This window comes from Mesoplodon bidens (assembly GCF_964165515.1).
Source record: "Mesoplodon bidens genome assembly, chromosome: 13".
NCBI lineage: Eukaryota > Metazoa > Chordata > Mammalia > Artiodactyla > Ziphiidae > Mesoplodon > Mesoplodon bidens.
The window spans coordinates 12,672,702-12,693,750 of record NC_138169.1 but is presented as its reverse complement, the minus strand read 5'-3'; the positions used below and the strand labels follow the sequence as shown (position 1 = coordinate 12,693,750).

Below are 21,049 nucleotides of genomic sequence, written 5' to 3'. Positions count from 1 at the left end.
AAAGTTGGAGTGACTATATCAACATCAAAGTGGATTTCAGAGCAAAGAACACAACACAAAGAGGGACATTTCATGTAACACAGCGTCACTTCAGCAAGAGGACACAACAGTCCTAAATGTTAATGCACCTAAAAGTGATCTTGGAGGACTGTGCAAACGATAGTGGCACTGATGACAAGTGAGGATCTGGCCGAGTTATACACTTAATAGCTGCAGTAGAGAAAACGGACAAAGATCATGACACAACAGGCATTCAGAAGAGAAGGATGTGACCATTAAATGGATGGCACCTAGAATATATTTTCTAAAAAGACCCTTCTTAGAATAGCTCTGCAACCTTGTGGTAAAGGGTATTTTGTTGCATACAGTTCTGTTGGGGAAATGAAGCCAACAAAACCAGTACTTGATTAGTAATGAAAAATGTGTTTATAGATAAACTCCATGTGTGCTTCGAGTGAGCTGTGGTTGAATAACTTCCACACTTGGCAGAAGACAGGTTAAGTTTATGTCGATTACTCATGGAGCTCATGGTTACTTCATGCACTTGTAAATGCAGCTGCTCATCCTGCACTTTCTTTTTTTTTTTTTTTTTTTCTGGTACGCGGGCCTCTCACTGTTGTGGCCTCTCCTGTTGCGGAGCACAGGCTCCGGACGCGCAGGCTCAGCGGCCATGGCTCACGGGCCCAGCCGCTCCGCGGCATGTGGGATCTTCCCGGACTGGGGCACGAACCCACGTCCCCTGCATCGGCAGGCGGACTCTCAACCACTGCGCCACCAGGGAAGCCCTCATCCTGCACTTTCTAGCTAAGTTCCAGCCCAGCCGCCTCACATACCAAGTGGCTTTGGACCAGTTGTTGAACCACTCAGAGCTTCTGTTTCTTCTGTTTTGTCAAACGAAGATAATGATGCTCTTCCCAAGATGGAAGTTAGCGCTGAAGGAGAGGAGACAAGTGATTGAACACTCAGAGGCTTCATGCAATAGTGGTTGCTTTACTGTTTTATTGTAATGTCTGCAAACAAATGCAGTGCAGGCCTATTTGGAAGAGGCACATCCTGGAATGTGCCTGTCTCCTATTTAATGTGTAGAGTCATTGGCATTTTTTGCAGTGTATCTGCTTCTTCTGAGTCAAAATGGAAAGAATTAGCTAAAATTTTGCCAGAGGAATGTGTTGTGGAGCCTTTTGCAATCTGCTTATCCCCCAAGTTTATCATAATTCTTAGAAGAGTGCACTGTTTTACATCTGAAGCAACATTTAACTTGAAGAAAGCTCTGCTTTTGTTTGTAATCACCTACTTAGCCTACTGACAGTTTGAAAGGCTTGCAAAGCAACCCACAAGTGTTGTTTTCTTCTGACTCGCTGTATTTATTTAGTGATGAATGATACCTTATAGTAAGATCCTAAGTTCAAAGCATTTACTGTTTAAGGACAAAGTACAAGACAAGAAAAAGGGGAAGAGGGATTGCAAAAAGATGAGAAGTGAAAGCTTTTTTTTTTTTTTTTTTGCGGTACGCGGGCCTCTCCCGTTGCGGAGCACAGGCTTCGGACGCGCAGGCTCAGTGTTCATGGCTCACGGGCCCAGCCGCTCCGCGGCATGTGGGATCTTCCCAGACCGGGGCACAAACCCGCGTCCCCTGCATCGGCAGGCAGACTCTCAACCACTGCACCACCAGAGAAACCCGAAGTGAAAGCTTTATTTTAGAAAGTTGTAGGAAATAGGACTGGATTTATGGATGGGCAATAGAGAGGAAATTAATGTTATTAATAGATTAAATATGCTCTATAACATGGCAGGCCCTATAGAATACATAAAAATGTAGAAATGCTTGGTCTGTCTCCAATATTTTGTGTGGTTTATCTCCTTTAATCTGCCCAGCAGTCCTGTGTAATGGGTAACGTTACCTTCAGTTTTACAGATGAAAAAACAGGCTCTCAGCTTTAAGTAACTTGCCCAAGGCCTTCAGCTAGCAAGCAGCGGAGCTGGATTTGAACTCAAACAACCACAGACTGTGTTATCTGCACACAATTATTTTCAGTGATTTTTGAAAAATAAAATCAGTTGGAATTGGAACAGGACGTTATCCAGCATGATGCAGAAAGTAACTGTTTTCTTGAATAAAGCTTTGTGGGTAAAGAGGTAGCTTAGTGGATGGGAGTGGTAAAAAGAAATTATTTGGCAAGAAAAGAATAAGTGGCCCTCCAAATACAGAAAATTTTATATTTCTGATAGAAAAGTGTAAGTTCCTGCAGACAACTGGTTCTCAAACTTGGGCATACATCCCAGAGTTTGCTGCCCGAGAACCTGCATTTCTAATAAGCCCCCAAGTGTTGCTGATGCTGCTTGTCCAGGGTCTACACTTGGATATCATTGCTGTAGACAGTTTGAGAAGGGTGGAGACACAGCCAGTGTGTGTAAGAGGAATTCATCTGGGGAGCAGCATTCAGGGGGCTGGGGAGAAGGGTGTATAGTATATGGGTAAATCGTGGTGGTTTTTTTTTTTTTTTTGGCTCCTCCATCCATGCATCTTGCAGGATCTTAGTTCCCCAACCAGGGATTGAACCCAGGCCCCTGGCAATGGAAGCGTGGAGTCCTAACCACTGGACTGCCAGGGAATTCCTTAAATCGTGGTTTTTAACAAGTCTGGGATAGTCAAGCTCGTGTTTTAGACTATGCAAAATAAAACACCTCTGCTAACTGTGGCTAAAAGAAGGTGGTGGTGAGGAGGGATGTAAAATACTTATAAGAACCTCTTAGAATGTAGGTTAATGGCTGTTTTCAGTTGTTTCTAGTGTCTAGGTCAGTGCCTGGCATATAAAAGGTGCTCAATAATAATTTCTTGCATGTTACTTCACCTCTTAGAATGGCTATCATCAAAGACAAGAGATAGCAAATGGTGAGGATGTGGAGAAAAGGGAACCCTCATGCAGTGTTAGTGGGCATGTAAATTGGTGCAGCCACTATGGAAGACAGTATGGCGTTTCCTCAAAAAATTAACACTAGAACTACCATGTGATCCAGCAATTTGACTTCTGGGTATATATCTGAAAGAAATGAAATCACTGTGTTGAAGAGATATCTGCACCCTCGTGTTCACTCACAATAGCCAAGACATGGAAACAACCTAAGTGTCCATTGACAGATGAGTGGATAAAGAAGATGTGGTGTATGTATACAGTGGAACACTACTCAGCCGTAACAAAGGAGGAAATCCTGCTATTTGCAACAACATAGATGGATCTTGAGGGCATTATGCTAAGTGAGATAAGAGAAAAAAACAAATGCTGTATGATCTCACTTATATGTGGAATCTTAAAAAAAAAGAAAAGCCTCATAGAAACAGATCAGATTTGTGGTTGCCAAGGGTAGAGGAATTGGTTGAAGGTGGTCAAAAGGTACAAACTTCCAGTTATAAAATAAATAAGTTCTGGAGATGTAATGTACAGCATGATGACTATAGTTAATAATACTGTATTGTATATTTGAAAGTTGCTGAGAGAATAGATCTTAAAAGTTCTCGGGCTTCCCTGGTGGCGCAGTGGTTGAGAGTCCGCCTGCCGATGCAGGGGACACGGGTTCGTGCCCCGGTCTGGGAAGATCCCACATGCCACAGAGCGGCTAGGCCCGTGAGCCATGGCTGCTGAGCCTGCGCATCCGGAGCCTGTGCTCTGCAAGGGGAGAGGCCACAACAGTGAGAGGCCCGCCTACCGCAAAAAAAAAAAAAAAAAAAAAAAAAGTTCTCATAAGGAAAAGGACATTTGTAACTATGTGAGGTGATGTTAACTAAAGTTATTGTGATAATCATTTCACAGTATATACATATATCAAATCATTCTGTTGTACACCTTAAGCTTATATAATGTTCTGTGTCAATTGTATTTTAACAAAACTAGAAAAAATTATTTGTTGCATAAATAGACAAATAAGAGAATGAATTAAGAACTCCATATGTTAAAACTACTCAGCAATTATGTCTTCCCATTCTTCTTAGATCTCTCTCATAAAAGCATTTTTAAAAAATTTATCTTTTTGGCAAGGATAATTTTGGGGAAATTTTTCAGAATATACAAGGGGATGTTACAGTAAATTTCTCTCCTACTCTTGTCCCTTTTCCCTGGTTTCTTTCCTTAGAGGCCTTAACAATTCTTAACAATTTCTTTTTCATTGTTAAGTTTCTTAAGCATCCTTCCAGGATAGTCTGTGTATACATTTGTGTATGTGTGCGTGTACATTTTCTAAAATGCAAAAGTAACATAGCATACTATACCACTATTCTGTCCTTCCTTTTTTCATTTAACAGTATATTTTGTTGATCATTTTATATAGCTCATGTATAAGGCTGACTCTTTTAATTGCTCATTTTATTTAAATTCCAAACTATGGAGATACCATTATTTAAGTATTTCTCTATTGGTGGACATTTAGATAGCCTCCAATCTTTTGACATAATTAAAAACGTAGTAACTATCCTATATACATTTGTGATTTGGTAGATATTATCAAATTGCCTCCAGAGTTAGGTGAAATAGTTCACATTCCTATGAAAAATTTAAGAGAAAGCCTGTTTCCCCATATCCTCAAAAACAAAATGTTTATGAAATTTTTTGTCTTTGTCAATTTGATTGGTGAAAAATACTATCCTATTTTAGTTTTTATTTGTATTTTTCTAATTGTGAGTGAATTTTTATATTTTTTGAATGTTTATATGTCAACTGCATTTATTTTTCTATGAACACCATAGCACGCTCATGTCCTTTGCTCACTTTTCAGTTGCTTTTTTCTTATTGAATCTTAGAAGCTCTTTATATATTAAGGAAATAGGCTCTTTGTTATATGTGATGCAGATTTTTTTACCAATTTATTATTTATCTTTTAAATTTTCTTTATGTTGCATGATTATTTTATAATTGTGCATACTAAATGAATTTAAAATTGTTACCTGAATTTTTTTTCTACATAGGATTTCTTAATATTTGGGATCTAAGGACTGGAAGGTATCCTATTCATCGTTTTGAGCATGATGCAAGAATACAAGCACTAGCCCTCAGCCAGGAAGATGCAACTGTTGCCACAGCTTCTGCTTTTGATGTCGTAATGTTATGCCCCAATGAGGAGGGATATTGGCAAATAGCTGCAGAATTTGAAGTTCAGAAACTGGTGAGCTTTTAGTCTGGTCGTTTTATTTTTCATTCTTAGAATCTCTGGGTCTGACATAAACAGATAGTAATGATGTTGGCAGTGCCCATTCACTCAGGGCTTTCTGTGGGCCTCATGTCCATAAATCTCACAACAGCCTTGCAAAATAAGTAGTTTTATTTTCCTCATTTACCAAGCAGCCAATAAAGTCTTAGAGCAGTGAATTGACTTTCCCCTGATAAGAAGTTGTGATTCTGACCTCAAGGCTGACATCGGGGCTGCAGTTTCTCATCACTGTGGTCCTCAGCCTCCTTCACATTAACAGGACGTTCACCCCTGGAAATCTGAGATCAGGATCTGGCCTGATACATAAGTGAAGATGAGTTCAGTGTTACCATCACAGGCTATGTGGGAAAGAAAGTTTCCATCCTACACTTTCTCCATCTGAAGATTTTCTCACTTGGCATTAAGTGTAACTCTTGAGTGAGTATAGATTCAAGTCAGTGTTAATCGGGTAGCCGTGTTCCATGATGTCATGTGTGAAGCTCAGTTAACCTTACTAGTTCATTACATAGAGCCTTGAGTTCACTTGTACATGAGCCTCAACATTTGCATGGTGGGAGATGATTTGGTGGTAAGAAGGAAGAGCTGAAATCTGTCTATGCTGAATTTGGATTTAATTTAAAGCAAACTTGATTTTGGCACTGGTGGGGGAGTGAACAGAAAAGCCAACGCTGAATAATGAATTGATGGCCTGACCTGGAACATATCCTATTCCTCTCCCTTTTCCCCTGGTGGAAATCTTGTTAGACATGAATAACTAAAAAGCCATGGCATCACCGCTTCACTTCTGTAAGCTGCTTGTCCCTTTAATGCTCAGCCTCTGTGGTTCTAGTGTAGTGTTCTCATGCTGTCTTCTTCTCTTGGGGTTTTATTAGAAAAATGTGAAAGTACCATATTTCTGTGCTCAAAACTACATAGTGCTTGTTATTTGGTTTCTGCCTAAAGAACACTGTAGATCAACAATAGCTATATGAACTCAAGACAATTACTTGAGATGTGAGTCCCTTCAGAAAGTGCAAATCCGGCCTTGGCAATAAGGTGGCATCCTGGCACCGACCGGAAGCTTTCTGAAGGTGTTTACAGTTCCCAGAAGATGGCACAACCGCAGTCAGTCTGAGCCTCTTGGTCTATCGCACATCCAGCATGAAGGTGAATTAAATGGCTAGACTGAGGATGTTGATTTTAGGAAGGCAAGAAGTGATTTTTAGGATGGGGGAGAGAGGAATGAAGCAGCCATTGCTGGAGGCCTGTTACAACGCTCTTTATGTATTATTTCTCACCCTGGATGAGGGCTGGCCCCAGAATGTACTATCTCTGGAAAAGGCAGCCCCTGGCCCGGGTTGCTGGGCCATCTTTGTCTTCCTCACATAGGCTCCCTGAATCACCGTGGCAGTGTTCCCAGGTTTGTAATACTGGCCTAGGACAGCTGTCCTTCGCGATGGGCCCTCAGCTGGGGATGTGGGGCCACCACTCACACTGTGGGTCCTCAGGGTTAGCAGAGCCACCCAGATGTTTACTCTCTCGAGCGCTTCTGGACAGTTCTCAGGATTCAGGCCTTTGAACTCGTTTGGCTTCTTGTCAGGGACCGTGGATTTTCATAATTACATAGGTGGCTTACCTTCTGCTTTTGTACTCTCAGAATTTACTCAGGAAGGTGAAAACCCGATGTAAACTGCACTCGGGGGAAGCATGCCACTTAACGAACATAGGAAAGCAAGTTACTCTTAAAGGCAACTCCTCATACCCACGCAGATTAGAGAAAGTAGTAGCAGTGATGCAGCCAGAGGACTGTGTGGCATAAAAGTGCTTGCAGTGGCCTACGTACCCTAGGATGGCACTGAAACCAGGAGAAAGTAGATAACTCGGGTGCTTTTAACCTTTTAGCAACACATTTTTGCTATTTGCACAAATGTTAAAATGTGATTCCGGGGCTTCCCTGGTGGCGCAGTGGTTGAGAGTCCACCTGCTGATGCAGGGGACGTGGGTTCGTGCCCCGGTCCGGGAAGATCCCACATGCCGCAGAGCGGCTGGGCCCGTGAGCCATGGCTGCTGAGCCTGTGCGTCCGGAGCCTGTGCTCCGCAACGGGAGAGGCCACAAAAGTGAGAGGCCTGCATACCGCAAAAAAAAAAAAAAAAAAAAAGTGATTTTGGCTAATTTGGAACTGAGTGAATTTTATGTTATTTATTCAGTTTCTTGTGAAAAAAAATAAAAACTAACTTTTATTTTTGAATAGTTATTCTAGCCTCGTGGTTCAGAATTTAAAAGACACTAAGGTTTACAGTGAGAATCTCCCTTCCACTCTGTCCCACAACTCATTTCCCTCCCTGAAGGCAGCTGTTGTTAGATTTGTGCACGTACAAGACAAGCGTGTCACAGGCTTCCTCTGCCCTACCTTTACACACAGTAGCACACTGTGAATCCTGTTGCCTTGTTTTTTTCCCCCAAATTTATCTTAGAGGTGACCCCATTTGTATGAGTTTATAAAGGTTGTCTTCCTGCTTTTTTCTGTGACCACATGGTATTCCAATACATGGATGTACTGTAAGTTATTTAATTAGTCCCTTAGTAAGGCATGTTTAGGGTTTTCTAGTTTTTAGCTATGACCAAATAGTGCTACAGCAAATAATGTTGTACACAGTTGTTTTGCATAAATGTGAGTTTATTTGTAAATAAATTCCTAGAAGTGACTTGCTGTGTCAGAGCACATGCACATCTGACGTTGTGTTAAGTGTTCCCAGATTTTGGACCAGATTGCATCCCACCAACCTTAATGGGATCCATAAATGCGGTTGTCCCCCCTCCACTTTCAGCCCAGTGTCTTATCAGACTAATGGATCTTTACTGATATGACAGATGAAAATGCTATCTTGGTGAATTTTCACCTTTTATTTCTCTTGTTAGGAGTGTGTTGTGTTTCTTTGACGATGAGCATCTTTTCATTTGTGTAGGAACTGTGTTTCACTTCCTGTGAACTGGCCCTTGGCCCATCTTTTTCTGTTGGGTTGCTGGTCTTCTCATTGATGTGTAGGAGGAATTGTGTATTTTTGAGCAAGTCAGCATGAATTGTAGGCGAGACCTGAAGGACTAAAATGACTCTTATTCTTTAACAGGTTGACTACCTTGAAATAGTTCCAGATACTGGAAGGTATCCTGTGGCCGTAGCCACTGCTGGAGATCTGGTATACCTGCTAAAAGCCGAAGACTCTGCCAGAACCCTCCATTATGTCTACGGGCAGCCTGTCACATGTCTAGATGTCTCCGCCAACCAGGCTGCTTTTGGTGTGAAGAGTCTGGGATGGGTGTACGAAGGAAACAAGGTACAAAAATAGCAAGATGTGCAATTAACAAAAAAGAACATGGATTTTATTTTTTTTAAGGCAATTTAAAAATTAAAGATCTCTAATATGTTTTTAAAAGATGTGTTCAGGCAATATATATCAGCCTGGTTAGAAAAAAGTCAGGTAGTTCAAAATGATATAATATGATAAGTAATTGTTTTCTTTCTCTTCCCTTCCCCCAGCCCTACTCCACAGAAGAAACTATTAACAGTTTTTAGGTATCCGTCTAGAAAATTTAAATGCATATATAGGTACATTTATACACTAAAAAACATAGCTTTGTTGAAATGAGATCACAGTGTACATAGTGTTCTGTGCCCAACGTTTTTACTCAGTAATGTAGCCTGGAGAGCATTCCACGTGAACTCCCTCTCCCTAGAATTCCAGCGATGCTTACAACTCGTAGTCTGCTTAACCAGTCTCCTCACTAGTGGGCATTTAGGTTGCTTTCTCTGTTTGGGCTGTTATAGACAGTGCTACAGTGCATGTTGCAACTTGTAAATCTCTAGGATAAATTGCTAGCAATTACGCTGCTTGGTCAGAGGGTTGATGGACATTGCCAAGTTGCCTTCTAAAAAGGTTGCATCAAAATTTACATTCTTATCCACAGTTTGTAAAAGTGCCTCTGATACTCTTTCAGCCAGAAACAAGGAGGAGACAAGTTTTTAATTGAAATTGTTTGCATGATGACTCAATTTTATCACTACTTAGTATTTTACCATCCTGACTGCAGGCCAAGTACTTAGTCTTAAAGCTGACTTACAGAACTCTTTCTCTTCCAGTGGAATCAGGGGAGAGGGATAAAGGTTCATTTTGTTTTGCTTTTCCTCCGGTTTGTTGGGTCTTGACCCTGCTGGCAGTGGGTGTAACCCTGGGAAGGAGCTTCTCTGAGCCAGCAGCTCCTCTGACGATGTCCTTCTCCCAAGGAAGGAGGCCCTTTTCACGTAGCAGTGTTGTGAACTGGAAAAGAGCCAGTCTCTGGATGCACACCGTCTGCGTTCCAGCTGCAGGCCTACCACCTGCTACCCTGTGTGACCTTAAACAGGTCGCTTAACCCTCATTAGGCCTCAGTTCCCTCATTTGTAAAAGGGAGTTCATGATGGTACCTACTTCACAGAACTGTAGGATTAAATGAAAACATATGCGTAAAGCTTTAAGCATAGTACCTGGCATCGGAGAGTTAACAATCACTGTGTGCTTCCTGTTATTTCTAGCACCCATAGTTTGAGTCTAGCCTCTGGTTGTGATTTTTATATCTTGTTTCTCCTATGCAGTCACCTGTGAGGTCAAATCTCACCTATCTAGGTGTTCACTGGTTTTGCAACATGGATTCCAATTATATATTCTTCAACCAGGAAGATAGATAAAGCCGTAGAAAATACATGTGGCTTAGTTTAGTCTCACTGTGAGAAGGGATCCCTTTGTGCTCAAGTTGGCCTGCTTTGCTGGAGCATTTTCAGCATATCTTAGCTGGCAAGTCTGTGGTGATATAGTTCCTGTGTTTCGTCTTCCCAGGAAGTGGGGGGAGAGGGACAGCACTTGGTTTCCTAAGGCTGTTTCCTTTCTTGGCCTTTGAAAACACTTTCTTTTCTGATCCCTGGTGAGCTCATTTGACGGGGCGAGAGAGACTGTTTGCTTTCTAATCTGCCATCCATCATGCTTTCAAGTTTCAGTTATCTCACTTATTTCTCGAGTTCTCAGTGTAGTCAGGTGATAGTTTATTTAATCCTAGCCTGGCTTAAATTTTTCATATTTTTAATAAACTTTTCACGTAACAGGTCCTATTTCTCTGACTTACCTGAGTGGATCTGTTGCTGTAGTGATGCAGTTGCAGTTGGATATGTTTGAGAAACCAGTTAAAGGGATAGCTCAGCACAAAATTAGACTGGGAGCATCCTTTAAGTGTTGATGTAAGTAGGCACTTTTTTGGATGCCTCTCAATATTTCCAACCCAATTAAAAAGCGTTAATTGTAAGAATTAGCTGATTCTTATGTTAATCTGATGAAAATTCATTTTTAAAAGTTTATAGTCCCTCTAATAACTTGTTAGCGGGTAGTTTTCATTGGTGTTTTAAAATGAAGAGTGGAAGTAAATTTGCTACAAGAATGTGTTTAAGTGCCTCTTTGAAATCTGACAGTAACATTTAGTCATGCAGATATTTTGTGAGTACACCTCCAAACCTTCAAACACTGGTGTGGGTGGATGGGTTGCTGTTAGTAGTGCTGGTGGTAACTCTACATTGAGAAGCTTTTCCAACATGAACGCCACCCACTTGAACGTGAGGGAAGCCAACTTTAACTGTGAAACTTCCCTTATTTTTGCAGAGGTAGGACTTTCTGTCTGATTATGTTTAATGGATTTTCTGCTTCCTCAGAAAACCCAACATTTCTGTGTGAATTAAGCCATGTACTGGGTGGCTCTGTGAGACTTTAGTAGCATCCTGCCACCCCATAATGTACTGTCATAATTCTTAAGCCTTATGTGCAGGCTCTGTGTCACCTTGCTTGTGAGCTCCACGCTTTGGTCCTGTCGGTCTCCATCCGGCCTGGCAGCACATTTTACTAGGTTGGTATGAGACTGGGAGCAGTAGAGTTTGCCTGGAGCTGTGTCCACGTGAGGGTTTGTGTCTGTGCCTCTAGGCCTGTATGTTTAGGATTCAGATGAAGCCTTTATGAGAACAGAGTCTGGTTTATCTTCCTTTGTACCTGCTACAGAACTGGGGGTTAGCTAGAGTCCACTGCTGGTTAACTGTGATAAAAGCAGACATGAAGTTCAAATGTTGGTAATAGAATTTTAGTCAGGAACTGAAATTTCCCTGACTTGTAGGAGTATTTCAGCAGTGCTACTTTTGTTTACTTGGAAAATGTCCTTATACCATATGATGATCACATTAGCATTTTATAGACACCACAGCTGTCTGAGCATCAGTAATAATGGTTCAGACTCACCCATTCACATATCTCCTAGCCAGCCTGTCATGTATTTATCACAGAGAGTCACAGAGCACCAGTCGTGTCCTGGCATCAGAGCATTAAGACAACATCGTGCACAGATTCCAGCAGACGGGCATTTGTCAAGTAACTTAGCTCTGTTAGTAAACATACTTAGTTTTCTAAGGAAATGAAACCAAGTAACTTAGCAGAAGTTTATCCATTTAATCTTAAGAAAAGGCTTGTGAATATAGCTGGTTCAGTCATTTCCAGCTCTGGGAGGAAGGTTCAGAGAAAGCGTTAGTGCTCGGGTACATTAGGGGCCACGCTTGGGTTTGCCAGCGTGTTCTTTCTTTGGCCAAGTAAAGTTGTAGGGAAAAAAAGGCTATTATCTATTTGCACTCTTTCTTAAAAGAGCAGATCTTGAAACATCTTTAAAAAAAAAAAAGAAAGTATTTTTTTGACTAGGTAATGCATTCACCTGATTCAGAAATCAAAAGACACGAAAGGAAGGGTGTGCCGTGGGATGACTCCTTCCCACTCTTTTCAACCCGCCACCCAGCTTCTCTTCCTGGAGCAGCTAAATCAGTGTTGCCAGTGTCTTGCACATCCTGCCAGAGATGTTTTATGCATATGTAAGCAAATTGTCCATACACGCCCTCAATCCCCTCTTTCTAAAACATATAAATAGTAAAATACTCTATTTTTGTCCTGCCTCTTGCTTTTTTGTGCAACAGAATCTCTTAGAGATCATTTCATCATTTCTTATAACATAATAAAGAACTTCCTGGCAGGTTTTTTTATTTTTTGCAATTTTATGATATTGCACCTTGTAGTTGTACCTTAAGTAGTTCTGCGACCCCCTACCCCCCACTGATGGATGTTAGCTTGCTCCCAGTCTTCTGCCATTGTGAACAACACTTGGTCCACATGAACGTATTTGTAGGATTAGCTCCTCAAAGTAAAGACTTGCTGGGTCAGAGGGTGCTGTGCCTTCATGATTTTGATAGCTGTTGCCCTCTATAGTAGGTGTTCCTTGGAAAGTGGAGGATGGCAGTGCATCCCATTCTCCTAGCAGTTCCTTAACATCTTTCCTCTCACAGGCTTTACAGAAGGGTCACAACAAAATGAGGCCAGAAGGAATAAACAGAGCTCTGTCTGGTCCTGCCTTCATTTAAGTTATTTTGTAGCTCTCTGCTTTGAGGATGAATGACCTCATCTAGAATCACATGCTTCACCTAGAATCAGTGCAGTGGGACTGACAGCCTTATCAGACCACCGTTAGGGTGGACAGAGCTACAACACACACTGATATGTGCCCCTTCTTGGCTTGTTTGCTACCATTTGAGGGAGAGCCCATGGTTCTTTAAAGACAGTAGGCTCACCTGCCTCTTTTTTGTAAAATGAGGAGGGTTGGACATGTGACTTTTGGTCTCCTGTCCAGCACCCACGTTCCTTGATTCTTTTTATTCATTCATTTATTTATTTATTTATTGGCTGCGTTGGGTCTTCGTTGCTGTGTGCGAGCTTTCTCTAGTTAGGGTGAGCAGGGGCTACTCTTTGTTGTGGTGCACGGGCTTCTCATTGTCGTGGCTTCTCTTGCTGTGGAGCACGGGCTCTAGGCGCGTAGGCTTCAGTAGTTGTGGCACGTGGGCTCAGTAGTTGTGGCTTGCGGGCTCTAGAGCTCAGGCTCAGTAGTTGTGGCGCACGGGCTTAGTTGCTCCGTGGCATGTGGGATCTTCCTGGGCCAGGGCTCGAACCTGTGTCCCTTGCACTGGCAGGCAGATTCTTAACCACTGCGCCACCAGGGAAGCCCCCTTGATTCTTTAAGCAGTTAGGTGGTTTAAACTTTTTCCTTTACCTGTGGAGTCGTGTTGAGCTGGTCTGTCCTTGGAGGCTACTGGGGAGCTGAGGGTTTCTGAAATGGGTTGAGGAACCCATTGCTCTCCTGTTACTTCTCTAATGGGATCTCCTAAGGGCCATGCTTATAGCTGGCAGGAATGATTGGGCAGGAAATTGTTTGGTACTTTTTCATCAATTCCTGTGTCTTTCTGGGCAAGGGGTATGTGGTGAGAAGGGCTGCTTGAAGGTCTTTTACTTTTAGATGAAAATGGACTCTTAAGTGTTGATGTTGCATTCTTGGGTTCTCACACTTCAGTGGCATAAATGATCTTAAAGGTAGTCGTTGCTAAGTGGCATATGATTGTAAAAGAAAACAAATGGAATAGCAGTTACTCTGGCCTCATCTCTTCATCATGTTGCAGGGCAAAGATCAGTGTCAGCTCTGTTAATGTGGCCCTTTGTGCCCAAATAGCCTTTTAAAATTTGCTTTTAGTCTCATACTTCCTGAATCTGTCAAAAATACTTCACCCATGAAAACGTTTTTATGATGCTAATCATCTTTATTAATTCTTTTGCTGCCTGAATTAAATTTTGCTCTCAGAGGTGGAGGGTTAGGAGATAGAATTGCCTCATTTAAGAGCATTATGTTGACGATGAGTCTCATGCCTCATAAAGGAAGAGAGAGACCCACTTACAGCTCTCAGCATCATTCTGTGTATTTGGACATACTTCCTAATTTAGTTCTGAAGTGCTTGGCATTCGGTGGCAGATTGTATTTAGCAGCACGCAGCGTGCATCCTCATCCGGGTGACGTGAGTGAAGTCACCCAGGAGGCTGGGGTGTGTTTGACAAGGACACTGGCTTGGCGCTGCTGCCGCAGCTTACATCACGCTGGAAAATAATTGCTAACGTCCCTTAGGATAATCATTCCCTGCACGCGGACGTGAGAAGACTCTGGATTGGTTATTGCACTCGTCACAAGTTGAAACACCTGTCTGGAAGAGCCTTTAGGATCAAAGGCTCATGGATTCTGGCACCATTCTCCATACCTACACCAGAATATGAAATCCATCTTTCCTTTTGTTCAAGGTTCCATTCCAGAGGAGAACTAAAAACTGTATTTTACAAGCAGGATGAATAATTTGAAATTGAAAGTTCACAAAGTAAATAAGTGTCTCATTTCCTCTTCACTTTCACCTTAAACCTTTAACATTTTGCATATTTATTTACTTTCTGCTTGGAAAAGTTTAAGAAAATAGCTCTTGGAGACCAGTTTTCTGGGTTGTTGAGTGATGTTGACTACCAAAGGGTCCACTTTTGTTGCTAACGTTGCTGTCATTGTGAGCGACTGCTTACTGAACATGCACTATTTGCTGGATATCTGACCGTGCTGCAAACAGGGATGTCTCAAACGTGACATCCATATCGGGGCTTACCTCCTCGTGGGCTTTAACAGCAGCTTAGTGATACAGAGGTGGTTTTCTCCATGTTGAGATGGACATGAGGCCGTAGGGAGACCTTCACAGTTAATTTGCTGAATTCCAAAGTACTGAAAAGTTATACAGGTTAATACGTAGATGAGGATTGAATATTCATATGCATTTTGTACATGTTTTAATATTAAAATGTATCAGTGGTAAGAGATTGGTTCAAGGTGGCGGAGTAGAAGGACGTGCGCTCACCCCCTCTTGGGAGAGCACCGGAATCACAACTAACTGCTCAAGAGTCATCGACAGGAAGACACTGGAACTCACCAAAAAGGTACCCCACATCCAAAGACAAAGGAGAAGCTGCAATGAGATGGTAGGAGGGGCGCAATCACAATAAAATCAAGTCCCATAACCGCTGGGTGGGTGACTCACAAACTGGAGAACACTTATACCACAGAAGTCCACCCACTGGAGTGAAGGTTCTGAGGCCCACGTCAGGCTTCCAAACCTGGGGGTCCGGCAACGGGAGGAGGAATTCCCAGAGAATCAGACTGTGAAGGCTAGCAGGATTTGATTGTAGGACTTCGACATGACTGGGGGAAACAGAGACTGCACTCTTGGAGAGCACACACAGAATAGTGTGTGTGTCAGAACCCAGGGGGAAGGAGCAGTGACCCCCATAGACCCACCTGCTGGTGTTGGAGGGTCTCCTGCAGAGGTGGGGGGCGGCTGTGGCTCACCATGGGGACAAGGACACCGGCAGCAGAAGTTCTGGGAAGTACTCCTTGCCATGAGCCCTCCTGGAGTCTGCCATTAACCCCACCAAAGAGCCTGTAGGCTCCATTGCTGGGTCATCTCAGGCCAAACAACCAGCAGGGAGGGAACTCAGCCCCACCCATCCGCAAACAATCAGATTAAAGTTTTACTGAGCTCTTCCCACCAGAGCAACACCCAGCTCTACCCCCCACCACTCTCTCCCATCTGGAAGCTTGCACAAGGTATTAGAGAGCCTCATCCCCCAGAGGGCAGACAGCAGGAGCAAGAAGAACTACAATCCTGAAGCCTGTGGAACGAAAACTGCATTCACAGAAAGATAGACAAGATGAAAAGGCAGAGGGCTATGTACCAGATGAAGGAACAAGATAAAAACCCAGAAAAACAACTAAATGAAGTGGAGATAGGCAACATTCCAGAAAAAGAAGTGAGAATAATGGTAGTGAAGATGATCCAGGACCTTGGAAAAAGAATGAAAGCAAAGATCAAGAAGATGCAAGAAATGTTTAACAAAAACCTAGAAGAATTAAAGAACAAACAAACAGAGATGAACAGTACAATAATTGAAATGAAAAATACACTGGAAGGAATCAGTAGCAGAATAACTGAGGCAGAAGAATGGATAAGTGACCTGGAAGACAGAATGGTGAAATTCACTGCCGTGAAACAGAATAAAATGAAAAGAATGAAAAGACAGCCTTAGAGACCTCTCGGACAAAATTAAATACACCAACATTCGCATTATAGGGGTTCCAGAAGGAGAAGAGAGAGAGAAAGAACTCGAGAAAGTATTTGAAGAGATTACAGTTGAAAACTTCCCTAACATGGGAAAGGAAATAGCCACCCAAGTCCAGGAAGCAAAACCCAAGGAGAAACACGCCAAGACACATAGTAATCAAATTGACAAAAATTAAAGCCAAAGAAAAATTATTAAAAGCAACAAGGGAAAAATGACAAATAACATACAAGGGAACTCCCATAAGGTTTAACAGCTGACTTCTCAGCAGAAACTCTACAAGCCAGAAGGGAATGGCATGACATATTTAAAGTGATGAAAAGGAAGAAGCTACAACCAAGATTACTCCACCGGCAAGGATCTCATTCAGATTCGAGGGAGAAATCAAAAGCTTTACAGATAAGCAAAAACTAAGAGAATTCAGCACCACCAAACCAGCTCTACAACAAATGCTAAAGGAACTTCTCTATGTGGGAAACACAAGAGAAGAAAAAGACCTACAAAAACAAACCTAAAACAGTTAAGAAAATGGTCATAGGAACATACATATCAATAATTACCTTAAATGTGAATGGATTAAATTCTCCAACCAAAATACACTGAAGGCTCGCCGAATGGATACAAAAATAAGACCCGTATATATGCTGTCTCCAAGAGACCCACTTCAGACCTAGGGACACATACAGACTGAAAGTGAGGGGATGGAAAAAGATATTCCATGAAAATGGAAATCAAAAGAAAGCTGGAGTAGCAATACTTATATCAGATAAAATAGACTTTAAAATAAAGAATGTTACAAGAGACAAGGTAGGACACTACATAATGATCAAGGGATCAATCCAAGAAGAAGATATAACAATTATAAATATATACGCACCCAACATAGGAGCACCTCAATACATAAGGCAACTGCTAACAGCTATAAAAGAGGAAATCGACAGTAACACAATAATAGTGGGGGACTTTAACACCTCACTTACACCAATGGACAGATCATCCAAACAGAAAATTAATAAGGAAACACAAGCTTTAAATGACACAATAGACCAGATAGATTTAATTGGTATTTATAGGACATTCCATCTGAAAACAGCAGATTACACTTTATTCTCAAGTGCACACGGAACATTCTCCAGGATAGGTCACATCTTGGGTCACAAATCAAGCCTTGGTAAATTTAGGAAAATTGAAATCATATCAAGCATCTTTTCTGACTACAATGCTATGAGATTAAAAATCAATTACAGGGGAAAAAAGTGTAAAAAACACAAACACATGGAGGCTGAACAATATGTTACTAAATAACCAAGAGCTCACTGAAGGAATCAAAGAGGAAATCAAAAAATACCGAGAGGCAAATGACAACGAAAACACAATGATCCAAAACCTATGGGATGCAGCAAAAGCAGTTCTAAGAGGGAAATTTATAGCAATACAATCCAACCTCAAGAAAGAAGAAAAATGTCAAACAATCTCCACTCACACCTAAAGGAACTAGAGAAAGAAAAACAAAACCCAAAGTTAGTAGGAGGAAAGAAATCATAAAGATCAGAGCAGAAATAAATGAAATAGAAACAAACAAAACAGTAGCAAAGATCAATAAAACTAAAAGCTGGTTCTTTGAGAAGATAAACAAAATTGATAAACCTTTAGCCAGACTCATCAAGAAAAAGAGGGAGAGAACTCAAATCAATAAAATTAGAAATGAAAAAGAAGTTACAACAGACACTGCAGAAATACAAAGCATCCTAAGAGACTACTACAAGCAACTCTATGCCAATAAAATGGGCAACCTGGAAGAAATGGACAAATTCTTAGAAAGGTATAACCTTCCAAGACTGAACCAGGAAGAAACAGAAAATATGAACAGACCAATCACAAGTAATGAAATTGAAACTGTGATTAAAAATCTTGCAACAAACAAAAGTCCAGGACCAGATGGCTTCACAGGTGAATTCTATCAAACATTTAGAGAAGAGCTAACACTCATCCTTCTCAAACTCTTCCAAAAAACTTCAGAGGAAGGAACACTCCCAAACTCATTCTATGAGGCCACCATCACCCTGATACCAAAACCAGACAAAGATACTACAAAAAGAGAAAATTACAGACCAATACCACCGATGAATATAGATGCAAAAATCCTCAACAAAATCCTAGCAAACCATATGATCATCTCAATAGATGCAGAAAACCTTTTGACAGAATTCAACACCCAGTTATGATAAAAACTCCAGAAAGTGAGTGTAGAGGGAACCTCCCTCAACATAATAAAGGCCATATACGACAAACCCACAGCAAACATCCTTCTCAATGGTGAAAAACTGAAAGCATTTCCTCTAAGATCAGGAATAAGACAAGGATGTGCACTCTGGCCACTGTTATTCAACATAGTTTTGTAAGTCCTAGCCATGGCAATCAGAGAAGAAAAAGAAATAAGAGGAATACAAATTGGAAAAGAAGAAGTAAAACTGTCACTCTTTGCAGATGACATGATACTATACATAGAGAAGCCTAAAGATGCCACCAGAAAACTACTAGAGCTAATCAATGAATTTGGTAAAGTAGTAGGATACAAAATTAATGCACAGAAATCTCTTGCATTCCTATATACTAACAACGAAAGATCAGAAAGAGAAATTAAGGAAACAATCGCATTCGCCATTGCAACAAAAAGAATAAAAGACCTAGGAATAAACCCACCTAAGGAGGTAAAAGCCTGTTCTCAGAAAACTATAAGACACTGATGAAAGAAATCAAAGATGACACAAGCAGATGGAGAGATGTACCATGTTCTTGGATTGGAAGAATCAATATTGTGAAAATGACTATACTACCCAAAGCAATCTACAGATTCAATGCAATCCCTATCAAATTACCAATGGCAGTTTTTACAGAACTAGAACAAAAAATCTTAAAATTTGTATGGAGACACAAAAGACCCCAAATAGCCAAAGCAGTCTTGAGGGAAAAAAAACGGAGCTGGAGGAATCAGACTCCCTGACTTTAGACTATACTAGAAAGCTACAGTAATCAAGACAATATGGTCCTGGCACAAAAACAGAAACATAGATCAATGGAACAGGATAGAAAGCCCAGAGATAAACCCACACACCTATAGTCAACTAATCTATGACACAAAGGAGGCAAGGATATACAATGGAGAAAAGACAGTCTCTTCAATAAGTGGTGCTGGGAAAACTGGACAGCTACATGTAAAAGAATGAAATTAGAACACTCCCTAACACCATACACAAAAATGAACTCAAAATGGATTAAAGACCTAAATGTAAGGCCAGACACTATCAAACTCTTAGAGGAAAACATAGGCAGAACTCTCCATGACATAAATCACAGCAAGATCCTTTTTGACCCACCTGCTAGAGAAATGGAAATAAAAACAAAAATAAACAAATGGGACCTAATGAAACTTAAAAGCTTTTGCACAGCAGAGGAAACTATAAACAAGATGAAAAGAGAACCCTCAGAATGGGAGAAAATGTTTGCAAACGAATCAGTGGACAAAGGACTAATCTCCAAAATATACAAACAGCTCATGCAGCTCAATATTAAAAAAAGAAACAACCCAATGAAAAAATGGGCAGAAGACCTAAATAGACATTTCTTCAAAGAAGACATACAGATGGCCAAGAGGCACATTGAAAGCTGCTCAACATCACTAACTATTAGAGAAATGCAAATCAAAACTACAATGAGGTATCACCTCACACTGGTTAGAATGGGCATCTTCAGAAAATCTACAAACAAATGCTGGAGAGGGTGTGGAGAAAAGGGAACCCTCTTTCACTGTTAGTCGGAATGTAAATCGATAACAGCCACTATGGAGAACAGTATGGAGGTTCCTTAAAAAAGTAAAAATAGAAGGTACCATATGACCCAGCAGTCCCACTACTGGGCATATACCCAGAGAAACACATAATTCAAAAAGACACATGCAGGGCTTCCCTGGTGGCGCAGTGGTTGAGAATCTGCCTGCTAATGCAGGGGACACGGGTTCGAGCCCTGGTCTGGGAAGATCCCACATGCCACGGAGCAACTGGGCCCGTGAGCCACAATTGCTGAGCCTGTGCGTCTGGAGCCTGTGCTCCGCAACAAGAGAGGCCCGCGCACCGCGATGAAGAGTGACCCCCACTTGCCACGACTGGGGGAAGCCCTAGCACAGAAACAAAGACCCAACACAGCAAAAATAAATAAATTAATTAATAAAAAAAAAAAAAAAAAAAAAAAAAAAAAAGACACATGCACCCCAATGTTCACTGCAGCAGTGTTTACAACAGCTAGGTCATGGAAGCAACCTATATGCCCATTGACAGACAAATAGATAAAGAAGGTGTGGTACATATATACAATGGAATATTATTCAGCCATTAAAAGGAACGAAATTGGGTCATTTGTAGAGACGTGGATGGACCTAGAGACTGTCATACAGACTGAAGGAAGTCAGAGAAACACACATGTCGTATATTAACGCATATATGTGGAATCTGGAAAAATGGTACAGATGAACCTGTTTGCAGGGCAGAAATAGAGACACAGATGTAGAGGACAAACGTATGGACACCAAGGAGGAAAGTGGAAGGGTGGTGGTGGTGGGATGATTTGGGAGATTGGGATTGACATGTATACACTGATGTGTATAAAATGGATGACTAATAAGAACCTGCTGTATAAAAGAAATAAATAGAATGTATCAATGATTGATAAATTGTTAGTGTATTGTTGATAATGAATAGTTTTCACATGTGAAAACCCTGAAATGCCTCCATAGAGCCCCAAGGGC

General features: G+C 41.3%; 1 protein-coding gene across 1 annotated transcript in view; it reads left to right on the top strand.

The window, feature by feature from the left end:
- Positions 1-21,049, top strand: part of FBXW8 (F-box and WD repeat domain containing 8) — a 117,391-nt gene that overhangs the window by 63,016 nt on the left and 33,326 nt on the right. Inside the window, exons 6-7 of the mRNA XM_081252506.1 lie at positions 4,958-5,154; positions 8,308-8,514. Coding sequence (XP_081108632.1) covers positions 4,958-5,154; positions 8,308-8,514 — 404 coding nt within the window. The remainder of the gene's footprint in view (positions 1-4,957; positions 5,155-8,307; positions 8,515-21,049) is intronic.